The 27,814-nt window shown below is 46.5% G+C and overlaps 1 protein-coding gene and 1 pseudogene across 2 annotated transcripts in view; one reads left to right on the top strand and one right to left on the bottom strand.

Moving 5' to 3' along the window:
• The window catches only part of LOC135895893 (WD repeat-containing protein 7-like), a 109,228-nt gene extending 89,243 nt beyond the window's left edge, over nt 1–19,985 (top strand). For both annotated transcript variants that reach the window (XM_070537155.1, XM_065424121.2), the window contains exons 28-32: nt 838–1,108; nt 2,929–3,011; nt 4,305–4,404; nt 9,498–9,602; nt 19,631–19,985. In XM_070537155.1, the coding sequence (XP_070393256.1) occupies nt 838–1,108; nt 2,929–3,011; nt 4,305–4,404; nt 9,498–9,602; nt 19,631–19,816 (745 nt within the window). In that variant the 3' untranslated portion in view covers nt 19,817–19,985. The remainder of the gene's footprint in view (nt 1–837; nt 1,109–2,928; nt 3,012–4,304; nt 4,405–9,497; nt 9,603–19,630) is intronic.
• Nucleotides 13,029–13,203, bottom strand: LOC135895904 (U2 spliceosomal RNA; annotated as a pseudogene).
• Nucleotides 19,986–27,814: the final 7,829 nt, after the last annotated feature.

Genomic DNA, 27,814 nt, shown 5'->3' with positions numbered 1-27,814 from the left:
ATTCTTTTTTTTTTTTTCGCTGGCCTAAGCCGACACACAAACAGGAAGTCCTTTAGGAAGAGTTCTCAGCGGCCATGCATCAGCCATAGTGTGCCAGCAGAGTTTACGCAGAAAGAGTCATGTTTTCGGAGGAGCTGCCTAAGCCTCCCGAATGAATTTTAGCGCACAATTCAAAAGGCGTGTTTTACATTCACTCGCGTGACATCATTGGCATCACTTACCACAAAAATCAGGTGGTACGACTTACAATCAAAGGTGCATTAGAATTGCATAAATATGGTACATGTCATATATTGGGCTATTTCGCAGCAGGAAATACAAGAAATAATTAATTAATTAAATTGTGGGGTTTTACGTGCCAAAACCACTTTCTGATTATGAGGCACGCCGTAGTGGAGGACTCCGAAAATTTCGACCACCTGGGGTTCTTTAACGTGCACCTAAATCTAAGTACACGGGTGTTTTCGCATTTCGCCCCCATCGAAATGCGGCCGCCGCGGCCGGTATTCGATCCCGCGACCTCGTGCTCAGCAGCCCAACACCATAGCCACTGAGCAACCACGGCGGGTTTACAAGAAAGAATCGAACAGAGAATGTCTCTGGTGCCGATGTTTCGACAGCGAGACTTTGTCAGTTTTCGCACTGACCGGGACTCCTCGTCGAAACGTTTGCTCCCGAGGCGCATGTCCCTTGCTCGACCACTGTCAATGAAATCTCCCGCCTTCCCGCGTCTCGTTCAAGAAAGCGAGAGGACGCGTGTCTCTTCTCATAACTCCTGCGCTATATAGCCTCCACCTCAAAAGCCTTTGCTTCGTTCGTTCGTTCGTTCGTTCGCAGGATGTCGTGGGGGCTGCCGCTGACACCGGCGGCGGACACGTGCCGCACGGCCCGGCACGCGCTGTCCCTGATCGCGACGGCGCGTCCGCCGACGTTCATCACGACGCTGGCGCGCGAGGTGCGCCGCTACACGATGCTCGCCCAGGACGCGCAGTCGCTCAACATCTCGCTCCACCAGACGGTGCTGTGCCGAGCGCGGCCCGAGATCTTGCGCATCGTGGACATGCTCATCAGCAAGATGCAGACGGAGGTGGCCGACCTGATCGCCGAGGCGAGTTGGTATACTCAACTTGTAATGGTTAGTAATGTCGTGAAAGGACACCAGCCCATCTCTCGCGGACCTCCCTGGAACGTCCGGCTCACCTGCTTGGCTGACGAAACCCCGAGCAATCATGTGAGCCGCCTCGTTCCCAGGGTTCCCAGAGTGTGCCGGTAGCCAGACAATTTCCACCGCCGTAGTCCCTCGCCCCGTGGACCGGAGTGGGCCACCCAGGTCGCCGTCAGCCATGAGCTGATGGCCATCTAGCACGGAATCGTCCGCACATGCGTTCTGACGAAAAGAAAGTTTTTCCAGCCATCCATCCATGGTAGTCAACTTGGGCTGGGAGGAATCGGGGCTAATAAAGAAACATCGAAGAGCGTGCGCGTAGGCCAGTTGGTGATTCGTGATTTTGGGAAATTCCCGAAGCGAACGTAGCTTGGAAGGACAGAAAGCTGAGCTAGTTGGTAAGGATTCATTATGCAAAAAAGTAGGAAGGCGTCCGTGTTGTCCACTTCTCTACTCTTGTGTCCTGTCTGCAGGCCTCACTTCTTTTTAGCGAACGCAGGACTTGAAGGAAAGGAACAACACGAAGCGGTGCTGACAACTGATGATTTAATGAAACGAACGCCGAGTTCTTATAGATCAGGTACGCGTGTGCACTCGCGTGTTCTGATCTACAAAAGCTTGGCGTTCGTTTCGTTAAATCATCGGTTGTCGGCACCGCTTCGTGTTGTTACTTTCCTTCAAGTCCTGCGCTCGCTAGCGGCAACTTCTCAAAATCGATAATAAAGACTTACATGACGTTTCTGACTTATTTCCTTTTTTCGTGTGGCACCCGAACTGCTAAACTTTCTAAACCCAACGAAATATACTGGAAAGCATTAGAACGGCCTAAACAATTTACCACTATATACTTGCTCCAATTAACTAGTTTTGGCTTTGGTACTCAAGAGGTCGATGCATTAGAACGTCACGATATTTCCTTGTTTTGTTCCTGCGATCACTGTGGTTGCCTCACAGTAGTGCAGCCAGAAGAGCTGCACACAGCGCTCTAGCTTAATCTTTATCAGCAGACCCATCATATCTGGCTTTATTACTAAATAACAGCAAGAATTCTGCTTTGTGTTATGATGTCATGATAATGTCAATTGCGCCAAGTCTGGCATTTCAAGGACAACTTTAGTGTTTTTAGAGTTTCCACGACGTTGAAGTTATGTTTGAATACATATTTTCCAAGTTGTATTATTCATTCCACATGTCTCTTGCGCGTAAGGATCATAGTTTGTAAGTATAGAAGTTGTTAAGCACTCCTGCGCATAGCACATGTAAGCAATTATTAAATCAGGAACAACAGCACACCTTTTAGACAGTTCAGTGTGGCTCTCACACTCATCACAATTTGTAAAAAAAAGGCATGTAAAAATTTTCTTGTAGCATTTCTCTTTTATTTTATATATAGGCTCTGAATATGGAAAGCTCCAACAATGTGTAATATGAATTTCCATAGCCTATACTTGAGTCGAATCGTTTTCTTTCTCTATGTAGCATGCAGCACACTGAAGGTGTAATTCGCTGCCGATCGAAGCACGACACATCAGAAATGTGGATGCCTTTAACTATTCCGTGCCTAGTATTCTATGCCAATTTAACCTCCTCAGCTTTTATTTTAAAAATCGTTATGTAATTCTTTTTGCAGTCTTTCCAATGTATGTGTTTGTGTGCAAATGTTCTTTGATTGCCTTGTTCAGATCATTGCCTCGCGTCACGTCCCAGTAGAATGCGTAACTGTGTTTATGTCGGTGCATTGTTTCAACTTTTGTTCGGCACAGGTGATGGAGATCGTGCTTCACTGCGTCGACCCCACCCAGCTGAAGATGCACGGACTCCACGAATTGTTTCCACCTATCTGCAGGTACGTCTAAAGCATACCTGTATGTACGTGCACACCTGCCTTGGCTGTCTTAAGCATACCTCTTCGAACAATGTGCTTAATGTCGCGTCTGGCCACCTAAGCTCTCACTGTAGGAGTTGCGGTTGTCAGCCGTTGTTTAACCAGTGCAATGACATAGGCAGAATCAACGAGCAAACGACAAGAAAGATTACAGAAGCAGCGGTAATCGCCGGGCTGTGTAACATGTCTTAATGCACTTTCGATTGAGCTGTCAGAAGAGGACGTGGAAGGAACAACTTGCCAGGTTGTGGGTTCAGCTTTCACTGATGTGAGGTAGTTGTCTTTTTCGTCCACTTTCATTTTCCTTTACTTTATCAGTTATGCACTTCTATTAAAAAATAACAAATCATTTTCTTTCATTAACACCATGCTTCATTAACTGTTAGTTTCATAAGGTTGTGACTAACAAAAATCGCGCCTCTCGTTTCCCCTTCTCGAAACAGCGGGGGGGTCACTGATGAAGTCACAAGTTATACATACAATTTATGTTTTGGAACCCAAGCTGATTTTCTTGTTCACAATTCACCACACACACTAGGTCATCGTCAGCACGCAGCATGTGGCATAACGATTGAGAATAAACTGGAGGCAGGGTGTCATCCACACCAAGTTCATAGTGTTGGGTCTCACCTGTACCAGCAATGCTGTGTGCGCGTACATGTTTTAATACAGAAATGAAAGCAGGACTTTAGCCACACGTTAGTTGCGAACCGAACATAAAAAATATGGAACGTGAAAACAGGAATTTGGGACCCCGCAGCGAACATTAATAAAGTAGGTACAACCACAAGAAAGGTTCGGCTAGTGTGGCATTACACGGCATGTTACAATTTCTTTACAATAATTTAACAACTGAGGCGTTTGATTCTTACTGACACGCAAACAGCTACAGAACGTACACAACGCGTCTTTATGACGATGTAAACATCTATATAAGTGTATGAGTTTATGGTAGTATCTTAGAGATCTGAGATGCGAATCACACGTGCACAGAAACACACAAGAATCATCGACACTGTTACGACTACCGCTGGCATCAGAACGACTACTGTCATTATGATTTGAGCATTGGCCTCCTTTGCTTGTTTGTTTCTTTGGCGATAACTGTTCTGTTGTTCTCACTGATTACATGATTGCGCTTGTGTACATGTTCTGCGAGTGCGTTGGACACATTATAGCTTTTGCCAACGTCACACTTGAGCTTTTCCAGTCATTTCAAGAAGGCGTGTCACACGTGCGTTGCATTTTCTTCAGATTCAACATGGTCAGCGACTGCAAGGCATCACGGCGCATTGCTGTTGGATGCAAGAACGGCAACATCACCATCTTTGAACTGAAGGCCTCGAAGTCGCAGGCATGTCCACTCTTTTTTCTTATTCATTTTGTGTATTCTTTCAACTCACTCGCCATTGTGGGACTAGATTTGCTGCTATCACATGTCCTCGAGATAGGGTCTGGCCTCTAAAAACCCCAGCAGCCTTCATAGGGTGTTGAGAAAAACCTTGTGTCTGGCCTCTTTATGCATAGTCGCTTGAGGCATGTTCCCCTCCCCCCTCCTAGCACACGCACATCTCCCCGCTACCCACTCCCTCCCATTTGGGCGTGTGAAAGACGGCGCGCACCCTCCCCACCTTCCTCCCTTGCGAGCGCGGAAAGACACCGCCGTATCTAGCCACCATCCTTCTCGGCTCGCCCTCGAAAGTTTTCGCTCCCCCCTACAGCACACGGTGCGCAGCCGCGATGTTATCGCGCTTGGACTCTATGCGGAACATCACCTCGACGGCGACGGCGGAAATTCGCCTGAGGTGTCCATAAAGTTATTATCGTAATAATAAGCGAATGTTGACCGCAATTCATACGGCTGATAAAACTACGAACAATGCATCGTGTATTTGTCCATGTTTTGCTATCGCTATCAAAGCTTCGCCTATCATGCAAAAGACTGCATGTTTTAATTTTTTTTTGCTTATTTGTTCAACACCTGCCATACCACGTCACACTCTACGGAGAATTTTCATGTGAAGTAAGCAAAATTACACGAAATTGTCTCTCTATTGTATTTAACTGTCTAAAAATTAAACAAACATAAATATGTTACGCAGATTTCAGGAGTGCGCTGGTCTACGCTGGCTGCTACATTACCGGGACGGGAACAAACCGCGCTTGGACCCGACGAAGTGAGGACGTCCTCACTTTGACCGGTCTAAGCGCTGTTGGTTCACGTCGGACACTTCTTTTGTTTTAATTATTAAATCATTTGCATAAAACTTGTGCCATCAAACCCGCATGCACGGCCTCCGTTTCTTACCTTACGAAAGCACTCCCTTCCTACGAACGAATGGAAGGAGCTAGCTTTCAAGGTGTGCTTGCTTCCTCCGTCAATACGTCATGATAAAGTTAGGAAGTCACCCAAGGGAACGAAAGTTTCACTATTCGGGCCCAGATAACAATGTTGTGATGGCGGCTGCCGAATCGAATCACACTCCTAAAATCTGACTGCTATTTATAGTGCCTGCGACAATGTATATTTGAGACCAGTTGGTGGTGTTTACGTACATTCCAGAATGCAGTGTACTGTTTGCGTCACACCTACCGTATGATTAGTACAAATACTTAATGATCAACGTCAAAAAACACAAACTTTGACTTTTCGGGATCTCTGCAGATTCCTTGTTCACAATTAGCCGATCACGTTCAAAACACACGCCACGCGATAAACTGGGACGAGGCAGAGGCCATTATCACGGAGAAGCAACTTATCAGCAAGAGTACGCCTGAAATCGCTAGTCATCCAAACCACTGACAACACGCTCAACAGGACATAAAGCAATACGAGCAACGCGTACTCTCGAGCCCTAGAACGAGTGCTCAAGCACACATAAACGAACCTTGTAATGGCCGGCTCGTTGTGAGCGTGGGATCTGTACAGATCCCGAGAAGTCACACTGTGTTTTGACACTGGTCAGTGACCTGTCGTACTGATAATGCTCTTATCTGTCCAGACAGTGTTACTAATTAGCTATTATCATCACGTACACTCTGATTAGAGGAGTCTGTCTTGCTGCGAAAGTCGTTACAACGTTCACAATTTTTTTGAGAAAGCTCATCTCGCACTAAAGTGCTAACGTTATCAGAGATCATTCTCTCAAATCAAATCATTGACAGAAGTTAAAAGAATGCACACAGGGTAATATTACTACCCTACTCGAAAAAGCACGGGGTACCCTCACCAGCCTTCAGAGAGTAATAAATGAGCCTCCTTCCTCCAATATGCTTGTGCACGGCCTCCCCCTTCCTCTAATGGATGTCGCAATGAACTAATTGCACTGCTGAGCAATTGTGCTGAGTGCACAATTGTACATGCCAAGATAGTTCATCAAAAGCAAAAGTACCAATGAAAATGTCTAAACTTTGTCGCATACATCTTGAAACACTTCTGATTATACGTGTTCTGAAAGTTTGAATAGTATGCTATCTGTAAAACGTTTTAGTAAAGATGAGTTGAAAGCTATATGGTTGTTTGTGTGCTCTTGGTGTCAGTATGTCGTCATATAGCGCGCTAACTTGATCCAATGTCTTTCACAATGGTTTACATCGAGCATATTTCTCATGTGGCTAGATAGGTGCCTTTCAAGTATGCTAGACTTGAAATAATTGACACTCTGCTATCTGATGTTCCTGTCGAGAGATGTCGTATTATGTAAACTTTACAAACCTCATTAAGAATTGGAAATTCCTGATATGAAAACTATCATATGCCTTCAATGTTTCTGAAGATGCAAAAAAATGTGGGGATAAGTTTTTGATGCATAGAATTAATTCCTGCTTGCTTAACAGTTGAACCTGGATTTTCAGAAGTAATACTCAGAACTCTTAATTTATAATTTTGTTAACTTAGGCTTCAAGAGCGAAAATAATTCTGCATGTTTCCAAACAGACCTGTTGTTCACCACATTGTAAGTGAATGTGTTTAAATCAGATTGTGCCGGAAAGTGGGCCGATATTTACACAATTAAAATGTTGAAGATACACCCATGGCACATTTTCTTTTCTTTTTTATATGCTGTTGAATGTATTGAATGTTAAATTGAATCGTTTCATTTAAATCACTTGAAAAAGACCTGGAAAGCACATTGTGTACAACTAGCAACAGAAAAACCTACAAGCTTCTTTGCAGATAAAAGCGGTACAGCTCATTTGTGTAAGTGAAGAGATACTACTTGCATTACACAATAAAAAACAGTGATTGCTTTCCACTGCGCTTATACACCACATCGCAGCATTGGCTTAAATGCAGTGCGTGCAGTGCTATTGCAACCATCTTTATATTAAGGACATTGAACGAATGAGTGTTTCGGAAGGAAACTTAGAAGTAGAGTAAATTGAGCTAGGTGGTAATGATACATTCACCGAGAGGCACTGACCAAAACTTATGTTCAGTCAGGCACGTGTTTGCTTCGTGTCGTGCGCGTCAACCTCGTGTCTGGCAGATGTTGCAACGCATGCCCTACAGCAGGACATAAAAAAAATCATTCGCAGGCGTATTTCAATCTGAGCAAAGGGTACATCAAAGAGAGCGAAGCTGTACAAAGCAACTTTGTACAACTTTGTGTACCATGCTTGCCCTGTATGCTTGAGTGTTTTATGCACTGGGAACGAGTCGGGGAAGGGGACTGACACTTAGTCAGGCATTCGTGCCTTTTTGTCAGCCTCTTTTACAGAGATCCTCTGTATTTTTTCTGTCAAAATAAGCATTCATTCATTCATTCACTTGTCAAACTCTTCGGAAGAACTAAGTCGGCTGCCCTTAAATTCATCAGTGAATCCACCTGCGCGTTCACAACAACCCCCTGGTCATACGGCCGCTTCGTGGCTTCAACACCGTCCCGTTTCGCCACCGCACATATACAAACCCCTATCTGGCCTACAAGGTAGAGACGGTAAAATAGACACGAGAAGCAACAGCTACGCATTACCGTATAAACAAAAAGTCGCAGTTTGGCCCAAAAAGCGAAGCATTGATTGCGATATCAAATTATTCGGCAGCTATTCGAAGTAAGGTTAGCAGTTTTATCGGCCCTATGACCTGCCGTAAACATTCGCTCACTGACTAAATTAACAAGTGCGTTGTCACGCGCGCACAGGCAAACGCGAACACATCTCACTCGATGACCGCGGACACTCGCTGTCAGAGCGCTGACGTGATGAGGAGCGGCGGCAGCAGCCAGCGAATTACACCCCTCCCCCCTCGTGCTGCCTCTCACTTCAGTATGAACTAGGCGTGGAGAACACAGCGCACTCGAAGCCATTAGCTATTTCGGATTGCTTACCCTATGCACCCACCATAGATTAACTCCAAGACATGGGGCGCGCGGCCGCGTCTTGAGCAGCCGCGGCCGGAGTAGAAGAGGAGACGCACGCTAACCTGCCTCCTATCCCCCCCCCCCCTCTTTCACAACGCGCGCCTTGACGCGCGCACATCTCCCCCTCCCCCTCCTTGCGTGCGCGAGAAGGCAGCGCGCTTCCCCCTCGCATGCACTCTTTCTTGGCGCGCGCGAGATCAAGCCACCATCGCAGCGCGGTTGAGGTGTCCTCATCTGAGAGACAGTTATGGTGGCTTCTAGCCACCATAAGACAGTTACTGCGCTGCACTTTACCCCATGCTTCTTCTTTCCCAAACAAGAATCTCTCTCTCTCCTTCTTGCCCTCGCACGCTTTCGCTTTCTCTCGCAGCTACAGCGTACGGCACGCGGTCGCGATGTTATCGCACTTTTAGGCTTTATACGGAACCTCTCGGCGACGACAACGGCGGAAATTCACCTGGAGTGTATTTACAATTGTTATCGCAATAAAACGCGCAAACGCGAGGTAATATTTGTTTTGAAATTATTTATTTTTACTTTTCAAAGGAAGCTTTGGGCTCCAATATGTATTGCGGGGCATTTATATCTGACATTGACCCCGCCTTCAGCCACATCAGCCTCCACTGCCGCACGAAAACCGTTGCGTAACATTCCTTAACAGCTTTGCTGTTAAGCAAACCATGCAAGCCACTCTTTCATACAACTACAGTTTTACATTACCACGATGGTTTCATGCCCCGGGAGATTATTTGACAAAGCAGAAGGACAATAAACGCGTGATTCTAGCTTCCTAAACTTTATATGCACCGCAATTCTCCTTTTTGAAATGCGGTTGAGAAGTTGTGCATGTTGAGATCCTGTAAAGTGACGTGGTGGACGCAGAGGACAGGTTCGTGCTTACAAACTGCGTTTCCTGAGTGACCCTTCAGTTGTCCGCGCTTGTGTCGTTTTTCATGAGCCTTGTCTGTGTGGTTGTTTAGTTTAGCCCTACGATCGAAAAGAGGGAGAGAAAGAGACTGGAACATGTCTTTGTTTTTGATTTCCAATTGACCCTCTTTCATTGAGGTTATCGCCCTTGCTGCAGGTGACACCGGCCCACTCAGCAGCCGTCGATGCCTGCACGTTCTCTCCTGATGGCAAACACCTGGCCACCTACTCCAACGGGGAGAACAAGCTCTGCTTTTGGCAGGTAATGACCGTATATGCCATCTCTCTCTAGTGCGTCACATTCGTGCAGTGACAGCCTACTGATATCCTTGAAATGAAAAGTGTGGACGGCATACATGGTAATTACTTGTCAAATGTAACTGGGAATCTAGGGTTACTACTTATAAATACCAAAAGCTGCCTGCCGATTCCAATTTTAGGAATTCGATTATAACCGAAATGTGCCAAACTTAAGATTTCGTCAAGGCTCATCAAACTGGGTCGGCACAACACGTACGGATCCTCCGGTGGGATGGGTGCTCATGCTTGAGCCACCTTACTCGTGCACGGCCGATACGAAAGCGTGTGTAGGGATGAGAGAGGGGTTTCTGGACGAGCAGATTTTCTTTTTGGCCAGTATCGCCCGAATTCTGGGGGCCTCCGCAGCCGCGTCATGACAAAGGGGATCGGACAAGAAAGCTTTGCGCGTTCGAGCCCATTCCTCCCCGTTCTTCCCGCGTACTCGCGTCAGCTTACGAGTCCGGCTGTGGAATAAAATGGTGATCCGGTAACGGGGTAAAAAGTGGTGTCTTCCAAGCAGGAGCCGTCATTCGCTTCAGTGTTTACGGCTCGCTATTCTCTATGGTGGGAAGCGAGTAAAGGACGCTGGAAACTTTTAAAAAATAACAAGAATTTGCAGAATGTATGTTCTACAGAGTGCAGGACAAAGTCGAACCCTTCCTTTTCTTGGAAACGCACCGACCTGAGTGCCCATGCCTCTCACTTGCAGCATTTGAACGGGTTTCCTTTCGCGCATTTAGCGTCAACGTGAAGTGTCGCTTTTTCCAAATTCGGTTGCCTCCGCAGCTGCGGAGTCCCTTGCAGTCAATCCTCAAGCGCACGCTCCTGTAGTTTACCTGTCACTTCTTGAGTTAGTTCTCGCGCTAAACTATTTTGAATTTGATTCTGTTCACTACCTACGAACATTGAATTAGATTAGCTTATGTGGTTTAACGTGCCAAAACCACGATCTGATTATGAGGCACACCGTAATGGGGAACTCCAGAAATTTGGACCACCTGGGGTTCTTTAACGTGCACCTACATCTAAGTACACGGGTGTTTTCGCATTTCGCCCCCATCGAAAGGCGGCCGCCGCGGCCGGGATTCGATCCCGCGACCTCGCGCCTAGCAGCCCAACACCATAGCCACTGAGCAACCACGGCGGGTTACCTACGAACTTTCGCCACAAGCATGGGAACACCATTCGCTCCCACGTATATCATAATTTTCATGGGAGAGCTTGAAGCAAACAACTGATAAAATCCTACCCTTTAAAACCCCGCACCTACTTGCGTTACATTGACGACATATTCGTAATATGGGTACACGACACAGACACGCTAAACGACCTAATTAGCCTCGACACTACGGTTTACATAGAAAAAGGGAAAACTGAAAATGACACTTTACCGGAAGCCTACAGATAGCCAACAGTATTCAGACTACACCAGTCATCACCCGCGACACTGCAAGCAAGAAATTTTTGCCAGATAAGCGGAACGAATAAGAAAAATCTGTAGCGAAGACAACGATTATACCCACCACCTAAATGACCCTAAAATAATGCTAGCGAAAAGAACCTATCTAAAAATTCCTCTCGACGGTGCTTATGACGTCGTGTCAAGATTTGAGAGGCAGTCGGAATTAGCTAAGAAACAACCTACATCAGAATCTGAGAGACCGCCAGCCTTTATAACAAAATGTTCTAATGCCCTCCCAAACATAAACAACATCCTGCGAAAATACCACCCAATATTATCAAGTAACGAGCGTCTGAGAAAAGTGTTCCAGGATGCACCAAGCGTTACCTATCGCCACAACAGAAGCATTGAGGGCATGTTAATGCATGCAAAAGTCACCCTACATCATTTCCAATAATGAAAGCTTCAGGCGCAAAACCTGCAAGCACCTTCAAAGTGATGTTAAAATTAAAAGAACCACTACTAGCTCTACACACGAAGTGAAAACTAGCTTTACTTGCACTAGTTCCGATGTAGTTCATATGCTTTAATGTTCTTTCTCTTAGAAGCAATATAGCGCTGAAACGGTACAATCAATGAACGTCAGATTAAACGGACAACCTGCTGACACAGCTAAAGAGTTCCCAAAGCCTTCGCCGAGCATTTTAACCAACCAGGTCATAACACTGATGAACTTAAACTCTACATACTGCAGTCAAATTTCTGCCCTGCGCGAAAAAGAAAATACAGAAAAATCATACATCATTCGTAAGTTCAAGGCATTGCAACCAATAGGCGTTAACATCTTTAAGGAAACTTTAGAATCTATTGGCTATGCTAAATTTCAAACTATAGGCAATATCACTTAGTTATTTTTCATTAAGTTGCCTAGTTCTGTTTTTATTGGCGTGTCAATAATATTCCAACCTCCCTCTTCTTTCTCTCATTTCTCTCGTTCTTTATTTATATATTTATTCATTTTTTCCCAAGATCAGCATTTTCTGCCGCTACTTTTATTCTCTCATTAAGAGACGATAGTTCATTGACCTCCAGCGGAGCAGATTTATTTATTTATTTATTTATTTATTTATTTATTTATTTATTTATTTATTTATTTATTTATTTATTTATTTATTTATTCATTTGCAATACAGCCAGTCTCAGTGAGACCAAAGCAGGTGGGCATTGTATTAGACAATTTTACAAAAAGAAAGAAACAGGTCGTGCTACATGGTACAGAAGATAATCCCTCCCCCCTCCTGCCCCCCGTCATCCAGGCCCTTTCTACGAAAAGAGGAACCCACAGTGACACGTCAACCGACTGACACACTGCACTACCTCACATTCCTCCACCGACGCTCAGTAGCAGAACTTTCTTTTTAATTCTACACCCTCGCCGCTATTCACACCCTCTGTCACTGCCTCGCCCACCCGTCTTACCCTCTCCCCCTTTTAGAAGAACCAACCCCACCGGAAGAACCGTGCGTATATATACTGTGCCGAACACAGCACATGTCGCCTTGAAAAAAACGAGTCCACTTGTCGAAACGTTGGCTCCTGCTTTCACTTTGTTCTCATTTTGCTCTTCATCTTGAATTTGCATCTCTTGCATTCCCGGTGTTGTCCCTCTTTTCCCCCAAATAAGAGTGAAACAAAAAGGAGCGTTACCAGGGAGCCTATACCGTAAAACTATTCTAATCTGTTTTCGTTCCAATCTCCTGACGTCAAATTTACGTAACCACCGTGGCAAGCATAGGGCGGTGACTCGCGGCGTTGTTTGAACAGGCCATTGAAGCGCTCTTTTCATTTATAGGAGGTCACTTATGTTTGTTTTCAAAGCAAACAGCATTACGTTACTTGACAGTTTTTACAGCGAAGCTCTGTATGGTTACGTTCTGGAAAGAATTGCGTGCGTATACCAAGCCGCTTAGATCGGGAATTTCCCCTCATACGTGGGACGATCCCGAAGATAGTGAAATGCCGGGCCGACCCGCGGAGGAGGTGAAGCAGGCTTTAAGCACTCCGCCAACTTGCAAAAGTAAGTTTAATATCTTAGGTCCAAATACAACCCGTATCAGATATTAAGCTAAGAAGAGACTACACTTTGACCCGCGTCGGCCATGTCTACGTTCGTACCGCCCTCTCTTTGTCGGCGTTCCAAGCGCTCGTGTATCTCCTCTCTTTTCCTTTCGCTCTTCCGTGGTGGTGGTCCCGTAAGCGTGCTGCCCGCCAGGACCGCGAGGCGGAAAGAAATGCGAACCATCCATGTGACCCCGATCCCGTAAACTTGGAACCTTTCACCGGAGCAAGGGCCAGGTTTCAGAGGTAGTTTGTGGCGAACCAATTTGGTGTAGCCTGTGTTGCGTGCAACCGCTTGTGGTTTTCGAGTGACATCACAACCGTTACTGCACTGCGGGACGTCGACCAACGCACGATCGCCTTGCAGTGTGTGCCCTAGGAGTGCGGTTAGGTGCGTGTCTGTTCAAAGCGTCGGGATTCGTTAGTAAAAAGTGTCGTGCCGCGTTTTGCAACAATACATGAATATGTATCCCCCCGGTGCCTCATCATCATCCGAGGATCAACATCGTGGAGGAGCGACTGGTCACTCCTCGCCTTCCAATAATGTGCATACCGCGTTTGACACACGGCAATGGACAGTTGGACATACACAGCTTCGCTGTTCACCCACCTTGAGAGTGGAATGGCACTGAATTTTTTTTTCTTTTCTAATTGGCTCACCAGAAGCGTGGAGTATGTACAAATGGCGGGGGTTTCGGTGGGAATGGGCTAGCGCACTGAAAGCAGACAACCGGACGAGTAGGGCAGTGCCGGCGTTAGCGATTGGCCCGCTTCTCCTTGCGTAGCTTTCGGTAGAAAATTGTAGCGGCGTGAAACGGAAGGATAAAAATGCAGCTAAAACGAATCCTCCGCGAATAAAAGTTGGCAGAGTGATTTCGTGCATTTGCCGAAAGGGCTCGACAACGTTATACTGTAGGCGATCTTTTTTTTTTATTATTCTACACAAATAACCCACTCTCCTCGGTAGCTCCGAGTAGCCAGTGCTATAGGGATCGGTGAGCAGCCATATATATTTCGGAACGGGGCAGTCTCCAGCTATTTCTTAAGAAATACAGTTTTGTTCCGCATACTAATGCACACTAATGCATCTTTAAGTGTTCGTACACTTCCCTTTGACGCGGAGAGCTTTCGCGGTTTTGTGGCGTCGCGTGACAGACAGGCGAAGTGGACGCAGCCCGAAAACGTTTGACCAATAGCGGAGGGCTGATGGTGAAAAGGCCGTAGAACGTGAAATAAATACGTCTTTTGTTCAGTGTAATCACGCATAATCAACATGCACACGTCATATCAGATGACGACTTCTCGCGGTTTTTCTAACGTCGCTTGACAGACAAGCTAAGTGTCTGGGGGTGGGGGTTCGACCATTCGTCGAGCGCTGATTGCAGAAATGGAACAGAAAAGTTTGGAATAGCTTTACGTTACAGCGCCCCAGCTCTCTGGCGAGAATCCCTGCATTTATATGTGCATGATTCCTTAACAAATTTCTGGTGTAATTAATTTGCGTCACTGCCTTTATGACAATACACTTTTTACGTTTTACATTTCGCTATTTCCTTCCCAAAATAAATAAGTGTGAGCAGTTTTTCAAAGGGCCGAATTGGCGGCACGGTAAAAAAAAATGGTGACGATAATTGCCGTATTTTCAAGGAAATTAAGTGATGCCTGCCGAATTTCAAAAAGAAATAGATGCCGAAAATCCAATCCCTAGATATGTAACTAAATTTAAAATTGTGTTAGTCATGCTTTATATGAATGGGTTATCTCCGGCCACAATTAAAGCATAAATAGGAGATCCACAGAAATATTTGTTATAGTGACGATTCTATTTGCTCGCTGCAACTCAGAATGAGTATTCTGGTAAAATTTCTGAATTCCCATCAAGAGCAACTTTCGACGGCAGTTATTGGACTTCAGGGTTGATATTGCAGCATTGTGATTGCGCTGCTTGTGTGCAGGATCTCATCAGAAATTCCGTTGCATAATTATCAGCATTTTCATAGAGAACATCCGATTTAACTAAGGGTAAGATGTGACGTTGTGATAGAGAAGTTGGAACTCTATTCAAAGGCATTCTCCCAGTACTAACCTATGGAGCCGAAATTTTGAAGGTAACAAAAACCTTGAGAAGAAGATAAGGACTGCACAGTGTGTGATGGAACAAGAAATTACAGTTGCAACATTAAATTTTCCCTAAACCGGTATTTCAATAAAGAACGATAATATAACACGATAACCTGATAATTTAAAGGACATTCACGCGCTCCTCTCCGTGCTTTTTTCATTCCTTCTTCGCACGTCACCACACCAGCAGAATCAATGCACGACAACATTGCTACGCACGCAGAATCCCAGTTTATAATTTGTGTCGCGCTAACGGGAACGACACCACAGCTGTTGTGACGCCCTCGTTAGCGCGATACAAATGATAAAGCGTGAATAAACTAGCCCAGCATTGTGGTTTTAACCTATTTTTACGTTTCACCAAGCACATTTTCTGTCAAGTGCCATAAATTTGCGAAGTCGAGAAGATTTTCCCAGGGCAGAAAGAGAACGCTGATTGTATAGAAGACTATGTGCATTGCTGCTTCAGTGCAAGCTGGCGCATCCTTTGGCTTGTGGCTGGCTCCAGTGCGCATCCGCATATTGGACAACGTGTATATAGTATCTCATTGTACCATATCATAATCACCCGCCACCTACCTTTCCCTGTATTTCCCACTTCCCCTTTCCCCAGTGAGGAGTAGCAGGCTAGAGACACGCTCTCCAGGCCGACCTCTCCTCCTTTCTCTCCATTAAAATCTACTCCTCCTCATTTATTGCCAAGCAAAGGTTTTAGCTCAACTCCCCTTCGCCTCCAATCTTTTCGCTTTAATACACCGTCGGTTATCCGTGCACATTCACCCTGTAATCCACACTGCCATCTTTCCCACTCTTATAGGGCCCTTAAAGCACTCTGAGCTCGAAGGCGAGATATAGGTTTCTCTCTCGTCTTCGCTACCCTCCCCCACGGGCGCCCTCTCCTCCTCTCCCATACTTTTTTGGGGAGACGCGTGGTCGCTCTGTCGGTACCGAACGTCACGTTGGCGCTTTTATTGCTTAAACTCATTAACTTCCGCTCATCAGGACCCGGCGCCTTTTCGCTACATAATGCGTTCAAAGCGACAGGCACAAACTAGACAGGCGCTGCCTTAATTAAAGGTTCTGTGGATATAATTATACAGTGTTTACAGCTATGCCTAGGGTCACCTGGACGTCCGTGTACATGACTGCGGCTGCAAACCCCTGTTTAAATATGGTTTTGTATTGGCGAGGAGTGCGGCAAGTTATAGAGGCAGTGGAGACACTGCAGTCTGGTGGCATAGGTATGGTGCAAACAAGCACAAGGAGCTTGCATTTCTTTCAAAATCAACAAGGCGCAACAAGTGACTGTGTGTCTTTATTGGTTCTGCACGTGCCGATGTATATCGACTTCTAAGTCTCTTTGTTTGGTTTACTTTTGTATTTCGTCAATTTATATGCATACATGTGCGCTCGATTCAAATACAGATTAACTGGAACAAGGAGCTGTGTCTACGTTTCAATGTTCTCGTAGTTTGTTCCCTTACTGCACTGAATACCTGCTATAGACTTGCAACTAAAGGACACCCTAGCCAGCACTATCTCGCGTAGTGAGCTTATATTGAGCTGATGAGCTGATGACGATGACATGTTGCATCATCGCTTACAAGCAACCTCTGTCCTCTCCCGCGTTTCAGCACCAATGGTGTGTGAGAACTGGTATGGTCTGTTCTTATTTTAAGGGTAACGGCTTTCACCCTACTTCTCCATAGACGGCAGCTGTTTTGTGGTGGCCCGTGGTCCGTGTACTCAAGTGTATCTTTCTATATACTTCCTTTATAGGAAGCAGTATTTGTCCTCTACGATGGTAGCAGAGGGTTTCGTTATGAAAAGGAACAAGAAGCAAAATATTCATATTTCACACGTCAACTATTGCACTTTTATTGATTGCCAAGCTCTTTCCTTTTTTGTCAACAACCACCCAAAATCCGGAAAGTGCGCAGAAGGAACTCTGCCAAACTAGCGCCACAGCCATATTGCTTCTCATTGCTTTCCGGAATCTTCTTACAGATTATGCAGAAGGCTATGATATCATTACTCAATCTATTTGCCGATGATAAGTGCAACAGTGTAGCGTGATAGCCACAGGTGTTGGCAACATGGCTATGCTGGTAAAGCAGTAGGAGCAATGAACCATTGGTAGACTGTCTCTCACGTTATTTGCTGAACACGAAGGCGCAAGTGGTGCTTGTGCAACGATTGTGATCGAGGCATTCATGAAAAAATATACTTGTCTGCTCGTACAAAGTCAGTACCTTTTGGGAATGCTAGTTTTTTTTTTCTGCAAAATATATGTCTGGCTAACTTAAATAATAAAATGGAATATATGTTCGACACTGAGGCATTTTCCCCAAACTTAGCTCATCGTCGGCAATACTGCTCGTGTTTTGAACCTCGATGTAAGAAACTCGAATATAACAAATTATTGGATATAATAAAGTAGACGTTAATGTTTTTCAAGGATATCAGCATGTAGCGGTCGAATATGTGCTTACAATATCAGGATACAACGAAGTTATTGTCATGTGAGAGATGCAACTTGGTTATAACGAACTTCAGCTGTATTTACATTTCTGCATATCTATCTTTCAATAGCAACTTTAATAATAGTAATAATAATAATAATAATATAACAATATAACAACACATTTCTTCTAGTACAGGCTGAACCGTTGAGAAAAAGAATGCTGGCTACAAAATAGTCTTTGATCTATTCTAGCTCTCTGAGGGACGTCAGTGCAAAGCCTAGGCTTCCCAGCTTTTGCATGCACAGAAAAAGTACCATTTTTCTCTCTTCGCGACTGTAGGAAACTCATTAGTTCAGGCTTTGAGCACAGCAACCTTATGTAGCAGATGCCCCCCCCCCCCGCTCGTGCCCACGCGCCCACCCGCACACACACACACACACACACACACACACACACACACACACACACACACACACACACACACACACACACACACACACACACACACACACACACACACACACACACACACACACACACACACACACACACACACACACACACACACACGCACACACGCACACACGCACACACACGCACACGCACACGCACACGCGCACATGCACACGCACACACACGCACACACACGCATGCAGGCACGCACACACGCACGCACACACACACGCCCCCCCCCCCCCCCACACACACACACACGCATAAACACTTTCTTTCTCTGCCCTTAGCCAGCATTATAATTCTCACTGTTATTGAGCAGCCCTGTCCTCGCAAATATTTGCAGGCAGAGTTCCAAAAGTGTAACACACAAGTCTGAATCCACTTCCGATTTTACTGAGTGCCCCCTTTCATACGCCCACGCATATGTCTTCTTGTCCTGAGCTAATATAACAATACCACGAGAGTTTTGAGCTGGCATAGCAAACAACATCATCATCAACATAGCAAACAGCACAGACGGGAGGACAAGAGGTGTGCTAATTGCGAGACGGGAGTTTTTATTGCAGCGGCAATTATACGGACGCTCAAGACACACTTCCTCCATTGTCGTTGCCGTGCTGTCAGGATATTGACTGCGCTGGTGGCTGGCACGCAGATGCGAGTTAGTATTTGGCGGCAAAAACAATGAATCCGACTGAATCCATGACGCACCATCACACTCGGCTCAAATGGATTTGCAGTAAAGCCAGGTCAGCGTTCTATTTTCCGCTTCTGACATATTGTGTGCGCAAAATACTGGAAGTCCTGCTGTGCAGCTGTGTGCAGTCCGAGCCGACCATACAGTAAACTTCAACCTACAAACGCTGATGGTTTTCCTTCAGTCCCAACTCCATCGTGCACCAGCACGGTGCGACGTTGCTGGGCGCACCCATCGTGACAACGTTTTGAGATGCCTGGTAGCTGCCAGGGCACTGTTTCTGCTGCATAAAAACATTTGCCTCGCGTGTTCTGTCCTGCCAGCATGTTTCCCTCACGTACTGAACAATACCGAGGAGCTCCCCCCAACGCAATGCTAAACCTTTCAATTTCAATACTTCGCTTTTTGGGTGAAACAGCGATTTTGATTTGGAGCTGTACAGTGCATATCAAAAATGACAAAAGTGTGGACGCAAAAGTACAATGCTAAGTAAATTGCTTGTCCGGCTTTTCCTAGCGTGCCTAGCGACTCTATAGATTTATAGCTCTGAGTAAAAATTATTTGATAGCCAGCACATCTGTCCTGTACACGTATCTCTTGTCCTGCCGTCAGCACAGTTAGTATATCTGTCCTGCACACGTATCTCTTGTCCTGCCGTCTGCACAGTTTGGCCATGCAGAAACAGCGGTATTGTTTGCTGATTGTGCATTTCTTTTTTTTTTCTGCTGCAGACTGCGACCGGTCTCTTTGGGTTGGGCAATTCACAGCCGCGTTGCCTGCGCACCCACACAACGCCCCAACTGCCGGACAGTGTGGTTGCCAACCCACTCAAGATGGCGCGCCTAGTGTGGGTCACCAGCCGCATTGTCATCCTCATGGTGGCCGACGGAACCGAGCATCGTTTCACCCTCAGCTAATCCACTTGGTCCTCTTCGCCGGAAATACCGAAATACATATTCACCCCCACCATCCAATTAAATTAAAGTCGATACAACTTGTTCTTCCATGTTACATCACGAAGTACACGCACATTGTGTTTACGATTCGTTTCGTTACGATTAAAATGGCTGCTCTGGCGTATCGCGATGCGCTTGTATGTCGTGCTGCCACTAGCGTGTGTTACATACCGAGGAAAAAAAACGTCCAAAGTGCAAAGCATCTTCTTTGTGTACCCCGAACACTCACTGCTGTATGTCACCACAGATTGTCACGTCGCAACTTGTGGCTTGTACCTACTAGCCGCCTACGATTTGAATTGCTGAACGACTTCACCAAGGCCCCACGACATTAAATGCATTGTATATCGCTGCTGGTTATGTCTATTCTCTGCTTATAACAAGTACGTTTCTGCGAATGAATTACTGCACAAGGTGTGCACATAGCTGGGGTTGCCTGCCATGCCTGCACACACGCAGAAAAGGCCGATGGATAGTACTGCAGGATCGACAGTATAGAAAAATAAGGTCGCATCTCTGTGTGGATTTGTGTCTGCGCCCTTGCAGAGTCACCGTGCCAATCATGTTTTGGGTCTCTTTGTGGACATAATCTCATTAGATGACGTTATGTGAGAACACATCTCACTAGATGACCGCTCGCTATCAACACGCTGGCGTGAGGAAGGGCGGCAGCAGCAGCAAGCGAATTGTCCTTCATGCTGCTTCTCGCTTCCGCGCCAACTAAACGGCGAGAAGGCTGCGCGCACGAAGCCATCATCGGCGCGCCCTGCACTCAATACTCGCCGCGTATGACTTTTAAGATAGGGCCCACTTGGCCCTATCTTGAAACGCCTCCCACCCCCCCACCCCCCTTCTGCCTGAGACTGAGCCACCATCCTTCTCGGCTCACTCTCGCAAGCTTTCACTAGCACCCACAGCATACGGCGCGCGGCCACGATGTTATCGCGCTTGCACTTTATGCGGAACATCACGTCGACGGCGACGGCGGAAATTCGCGTGGACTGTCCATATAATTGATATCGCAATAAAATTATATGGATCCGCCTCAATGCGGGAATCAATGTAAGCGAAGCTTTCTGCGCTGTTTGCTGGCTTTGATTGACGCTAATTCGCGCTGCTAATGCGAGAGTCGTGAGTTAACGTTAGCTTGCGTGCACCACACTACTGTTTATCTGTATAGTACACAAAATGGACACCGAGACGTGCTTGTTTGCGGCGTTGTTGTGCGCCATTTTTCGTAGCCTGCGAGCCTGAGCCACCAGGCTTCTCGGCTCAACCCTCGCACGCTTTCGCTCGCGCCCACAGCATACGGCGCGTGGCTACGATGTTAGCGCGCTTGGACTTTATACGGAACGTCACGGCGAGGGAGAAGACGACGCCGATGACGTCGGCGTAGATGCGCCTGGAGTGTCCATATATATTGCTCTCACAATAATAAAACATTGTGCACGGGAAACTCTGCCGTAAACTCGAAGCTTGTTTCCCCACAGTACGACTCGGTTTGTGGGGAAACGAACTCATTGTATGTATATTCTTAGTATTTACAGGCGTTTTAATGCGACAGCATTTAAAAGCCCGGAATCATTCCCGAGCAACCTGTAGCAGTAGTCAGTAAATCTGTATACGACAACGTTGTTAGCACATTCTAGTCGAGGCCCGCAATACAAATACGAGGCTGCGTTATGAGGTTGTGGAGATATTCAGCTTTTTCTCAGATTTCATGGTCCGTAATATTCTTGTAGCCGGGTGTACGTGTTCTTTTTCATGTTTCCTTGTTTAGTTTATGATCCACGTCATGACGCTCAGTCCTGCTTAGGCCACTGGGCCATCCTTTCTATTATACTTAGTTCTCTCTCTGGAGTTGTTAGCGGACGTACCACTGAAAAACTCACAGACAAGGGTCCCCCCGCCCCTTTCGCCACTGAAATCTAAAACAAACAAACTGCTTATGCGGAAACTCTCATGGCAGATGCCATACCGGCGTCATGCCATACCGTCACGCCATAACGCCATACCAATGGCATCACGTGACTACGCCATACCAGCGTCACGTGATGCCGTTGGAGCACTGTAATTGAACAAGTCAGTCTGGGAATTGATTGGCACGAAGGACTTCCCTCATTTTCGATTGAAAATGCGTTCTTTTAATTTTTGTAACTCGTCTTAGTAGTTTAAATTGGCTCATGTTTATATACACGAGTTTCAAAACGAAGCGTATGAATGTGGTTTCGAATTCAAGCAATTTCGGAATAGTTTCTGTTTGCGAAATTGACTCGATCACTTTGAAAAACACGTTCTTCCTCTGTCCATATAGGTAAGCTAAACCAGCCGTGTCTTTTCCAATTTCTTTCACTCTTATGTGCCGCTAATCCATAAATGCTCCTTAAATGTCTATTTTACCCTAATACTAAGTAAAAAGTGGGTCCCTTTGTTTCCCTTCTTCTCGTATTTTACCCTTGGCCACGTCATACCTCGCCTAATAAGCACGCCTGTGCCTCCGCCTTTCCTCGGCCCGGTCATTCTGTCCAGTCACCGTTCCCTCACAAAATTGCCGATAACAGGCGGCTGCTTCAAATCTCGTAGATGCATTTCAGTCAAGACGCGCACGATACCATAGCTTCATCGTTCAGCCGCATTTGAATTTCTGGCCATTTATATTTCCTTGCCAGCGACCACTCTGCGCGTATACGTAACGAATTCCATACGATCTTGATACTTATTCTTTGTGCATCGCTTCCTAACCGCTGTTCTAATTCTGATATTCGTTGGTGCGTCGCCATATTCGTTGCTTAAGTTTTCGAGATGACGGCCTGGCGGGGCGGTTGCTGGGTCCGATATCTATCCCTGATTGCTTTCAGCGAGCAGTGGTGTTAGTAAGCGCCTTCATAGAATTTCGGGTGCGCGCATGGCTTGAGGGCGCTGTCTCGCGGCGGAGCGATGCGACTGAATCACGGGTGCGGGCTGGTCATGATGCGATTCGTCACCTGAACCACTTGAATAAAACTAGAGGTAACTAGAGGAGGGTGAATACAAACTTATTTGAATACGAATCGAATATGAATATCGGTGTCGAATATCGAATAGTCAAATTCAGACGCATATATTTAGAGCAGGAAGATTTATTTCGGTACAATTAGGCGCCACGCTTATACTGACTAGTGACAAAAGACGTAGCTTACAATCAACTGCAGTCAGTACAAGTGCACTAATTGTCTTTAAAAGAACTGCACGAATAGCCTCTCAATATCTTTATATCATGCTTGCAAACAAGCTTTTAAGAATGAATGGCTGCTGTGGGACTAGCTTTTAGAAAGCGCTAATGGTTGTTGAAAAAAGATTTGGCGCGTAAAACCGCAGAATTCAATTATTGCCAAGGGGACATCGTAACTGTACACGTAGAAAAGAAAAAGGAACATCAGGTTAAAAAAAATGGCCAGGCTTAGCTTGGTTAAGCCAAGAATGCGTTGCATATTGCGCGAGTTGGGGCCCAGCTTTTCCTCCGGCTGTCGTGACGTCACGTCATGTGGTTGCGCGAAAGGTCAATGGTGGCTGCCCGGCCGCGCCCAAGGGCTGAACTGAGTGATTGCATTATGCAACGCATAAAAATAGAAGCAACTTAATAACAAACATAGCAAACTTAAAAGAGAATAGACCCACATAGGAGACGCGCAGCAATGAACAATGGCTCATACCCTCAATGGTGGCTGCGCGGCCGCGTCCAAGGGCTGAACTGAGTGATTGCAATATGCAACGCATAAAAAACATTATCGGTAGCGGTTCAACGAAGAAAGCCGCCGTTGAATATCGCCAACAGCGAGAAGCGTCAGACTACGATGTTGACGCCACCGTCAGAACAAGCAGGCTTCATTATATCTGGGCGCTGTTGCCTCGCTTGCCGTCTCGGGTGGCAAGATAAAAGAATGTCGTTGGAAAGACTGTAGACTGATACTCGTTATAAATTTGATAGAACTAGCCGCAAATCTAATTGTGGTCGCGTGTACTGTACATGTAAGCGCAAAATTGTATAAAAAGCAGTAGTTTCCGTAATCGGCTGACGAGAAATAAAGGGAAGCTGTTTGTTATTTATTACTTAGGAAGTGAACGCATTGCAGCAAGAAATGACTCGAGGGCGTCTGAAAATGGGTAATCGATGGAGTCTTGCGCCTGATGAACTTCTTGAAAAGGCGATAAGGTATTGAGAAAGCATGAAATTATTGGGTGTTTCACGATATATGCCGCAGTAGCGAACATTTCTCTAAAGTAAACATGGCTGGCAGTACATGGCGCGACACGAGTTGTAGCATGCAAATATGAACACAATTATCCTGTTTGTGTAAATCACGCTGCAGTGAAATAGCAAAGATTCTGCCATTAATGCTGTGGGCACAAAAAGAAAACGTCCGGCGATTACGATACTCCCCAATGCGAAATCTGGGCGCATCTTGATACGTGTTTTCATTTCGCGATATATTGATGCAGAGAATTTGAGACCGAAATCACTGCACCGACTGGCAGTGGGCCAGTGCCGTCAGCGCCTTTTGCAGAGGGAGGGGCAGCATATGGGTACGCTGGCGTGATGAGCGACATCGGAGCCAGCTGTGGAAGACGACGACGACGAACGCGCGAGCAGTGGCACGCGCGCATTCGCGTGGTTACACCCACGCCGACGCTCAACCTAGGAACGGCCGCCTAAGGGCTGCGCACGAAAATGACTGAAGTGACGTCTATAGCACTTTTCGACATAGTTGCTTATTCGCCCCGACGCGAAACGAGCGTTCGTTGTTCTAACAGAAAAATTAAAGTAATTACAATCAGCTAAGCTCAAAACAACTATACGTATCCCTTTCTATGCGCAATATCGCTTTCGACACTCGACAGAACAATGCACACTTCTCGGTAGCGTCTTTTGGAACGCTGCATTCACGCAGTCGCCAAGAAGATGAGGGACAAACACCGCTCCAATTTCCTTTCTCTTTTTTTTTCTTTTTTTCTGGGGGGGGGGTGAGAAACTGTCGTGAAAAGCTGACGAAGGTGCTGCTTGCGGACAGAAGCATGATCTTCTTTTCTTTTTTAGTAATAGTGCTTTACCTACCGAAGAGTTGTTATTCACCTACCTCTGTAGAGCTCGTCCCTTCGCATTCCTTCCACGGTATTGCCGGGCGACTTTCTCCCTTCGGGAAGGAGAACACGGGTAGCAGCGACTCGTTGGGGTAGCTTGCGTGGCACCCTTGTGCTTTTTCGCCCTGACGCAAAACGAGCGTTCGTTGTTCTCACAGAAAAGTGAAAGTAAACACGATCAGAGAGGCCCTTGGCATGACCGGTGGCCTCTCTCACGTTTCACAAAACAGCAGCACAACCACGCAGTGACCGCAAAACGGGGCGCGCGCATCACGCACTCAGGTATAGTAGAAGCACGACATGCCACGATCAGAAAAATACGCGTTCCCAAGACGGCGGCTCGTCGCCTACTGCCGTGCGCGCGCACTATAAAAAGTAACGCGCGTGACGTCACGCGGGAACTTCCTTTTTTTATTTCGTTCAATAAAGCTGGTCGCACTAAAATTCTCTAAAACTAGCGCTATCCTGAGTCATGTGTTGTGTGTTACGCGCCGTATGTTGTTGGCCACACGATACATCGGTGCGAGGGCTATAGCCGAAAACGGTGGCAGTTTGATGCTCACCGTCTTCCTGCGCGCCCCACCACACAAGGGTCCTGGGCCACACAAGGGTCCCTTGGAGAAAAAGAACATAATCTGCAACAAGCAGCCACCTGCGTCGAACAATACGCACAGACACGTGGCCTCGCCTGTGCAACCGAGAAGTCTGAGTTCCAAGTGGGGTGAACGAATGGCACTTACCCGAGTCCATGTCCGGTTAAATGAAGGCGCTTATCAACGTCGCCGCTGTTGAAAAGTATCCCGCGCAGTTCTGCATGCCTACTGCGCTGTGCATGCTCTTGAACTTGCAGTATTTGCCGCGCACACCGGAGTGTGCCGCTCGCGCGCTTTACGCAGAAATGAACCGCACTTGCACGTTTAACTCGACAAACGTTAACACAGCGTACGTAAAGATCAGAAACTCAATAACGTACGGAGAATGCACAGCGAGTACAAAGCCACTTCTTCGCGAACGTAATGAGACTTTTACGTTTGCTTGCAAGCGCTATTCTAAACTTTTGCTCCCAACCACAGGTTCAAAACATACCGCTCGTCAAAGCTTGCTTCGCCGCAATAAGACCCTACGTGGGGAGAAGCCGGCTTCTCGCAAACGTTTGCTTGGCGGCGGTAGGTATCGTTAAAATTACCTCAACTGGGAATAGAAACGACGATCGTTTTCTATTTTGATACCAGTGCTCCGCTGGAAACGTTCAGAAGCGGAGCAGAAACATAATGAGCTGTACCACTCGATGAGGCAGATACTTGCACTGGAAATCAAAATGCATGATTGACTAACAAAATTTCACTAAACTTTTAAATTACTTCAGCGCTCTCATTGCAATGTGCTAATTGTAGCCACTTATTTCATAGGGCACATTCACTTAGAAAGAATTTCGAAACTGTACTCCATTTCACAAGTCGTTTGCAGCAGTGCCGAAGGTACTACGTGTGGGCAGGTAATATCTCTGCGCAGCGCAACATAGTTCCGTACATAAGCGTTTATTGACAGAACTATAGATTTTGTTTAGCTTAGTACATGATACCTTACAGCGATACGCGACACGTTTGCGCATGCACGTAGTATACGACGAATCACTGTGGCGGTTCCAGCTCCAGTATGGGAGAACGCAAGGAAGGAATTTCGCTTGCGGGGGCTATACAGGGACCAGCGGAGAGAGCTTCTATGTTTGCGGTGACGCTCGCCTCCTGAAATCATCGGTTCGCGGCACTGAAATATTTCTATCTCGATTTTTAATGAACCAATCTGAAATATTCTTGCGGTAGAATTCTCCCTAGAGTGCACGTAACAACTTCGAATTCCAGCGTATGACCAAAATTAGCTGTGTGGCCTGGTGAGGGGCCCTTTAAGAAAACGTTTTGTGTGTGTATGTGCATAGTTAAAATTGGCGTGGTGGAACGCGGTTAAACCAAGCTTGTCGAGCGATAGCACGGTTTGCTTTGGGAAAGGACACAGGCGCTGCTTGGCGCCGTCAGCAACTACCGCATCCACAATTACATCACAAGACAACAAACAGACGATGCTCGGCGAGGCAGCAGCAGCGAGCGAGGTGACCTTCATGCTGCGTCTCGCTTCAACGCGAGCGAAGCGCCGAAAGCACAGCGCATGCGAAGCTACCAGCACTTGGCGCATTTTGTACACTCCGCAGATCGCTTTGATGAGGCCTGCGCGACCGCGCGCTTTGTCCACATCGCAGATCGCTTTCAAGATATGGGCGCCCACGCGGCGTACGCAGCAGCCGCCGGTAGATGCAGGCTGTCACAGTATGACCTTGGCCGAGCTTGAAAGTCAGATTTACGGAACCAGGCGTTTTCTGGCTTTGCGCCTGGGGTAGTAGAGCTATCGCTCGAAAGTTACTGGAACACCAATGCATACCTTCGAAAACTTTGGGCCCGCATATCTTAAAATAGGGCGCCTATTTTGTAGCGATGCCTTTTCCGCTGCTAAATGCCGTTTCGCACTTCTTCAGTAGTCAAAGCGACTCTCCGTCCGCGTTATCAACGGCATCAGCCGGCCGTTAGCGGTGGATGATAAGACTGACAGAGTCGAGGGGCAGGCATTGCTACAACATAGCGGCCCTAAAGCCGGCCAGGGTAAGTACCTGGTCAGCGAAAGTCGTCGAAGTACCAACCTACCCTCCTGCTCAGCGCTCATCTCTCTCGCTCACCCCCTTAACTTCCGGCGTCAAACGGAACTTGCGTAGTCGCAGCTTCTGGTTTTAAGCGCAAGCGACGTGACTGCTGCATAGAGGTGCGAGTATGCAACAAGTGAAAGTTGAGTAAG

This window comes from Dermacentor albipictus, chromosome 4 (genome assembly GCF_038994185.2).
Source record: "Dermacentor albipictus isolate Rhodes 1998 colony chromosome 4, USDA_Dalb.pri_finalv2, whole genome shotgun sequence".
Taxonomy (NCBI): Eukaryota; Metazoa; Arthropoda; class Arachnida; order Ixodida; family Ixodidae; genus Dermacentor; species Dermacentor albipictus.
The sequence above is the reverse complement of the archived record's forward strand: the minus strand, read 5'-3'. Positions and strand labels throughout refer to the sequence as shown.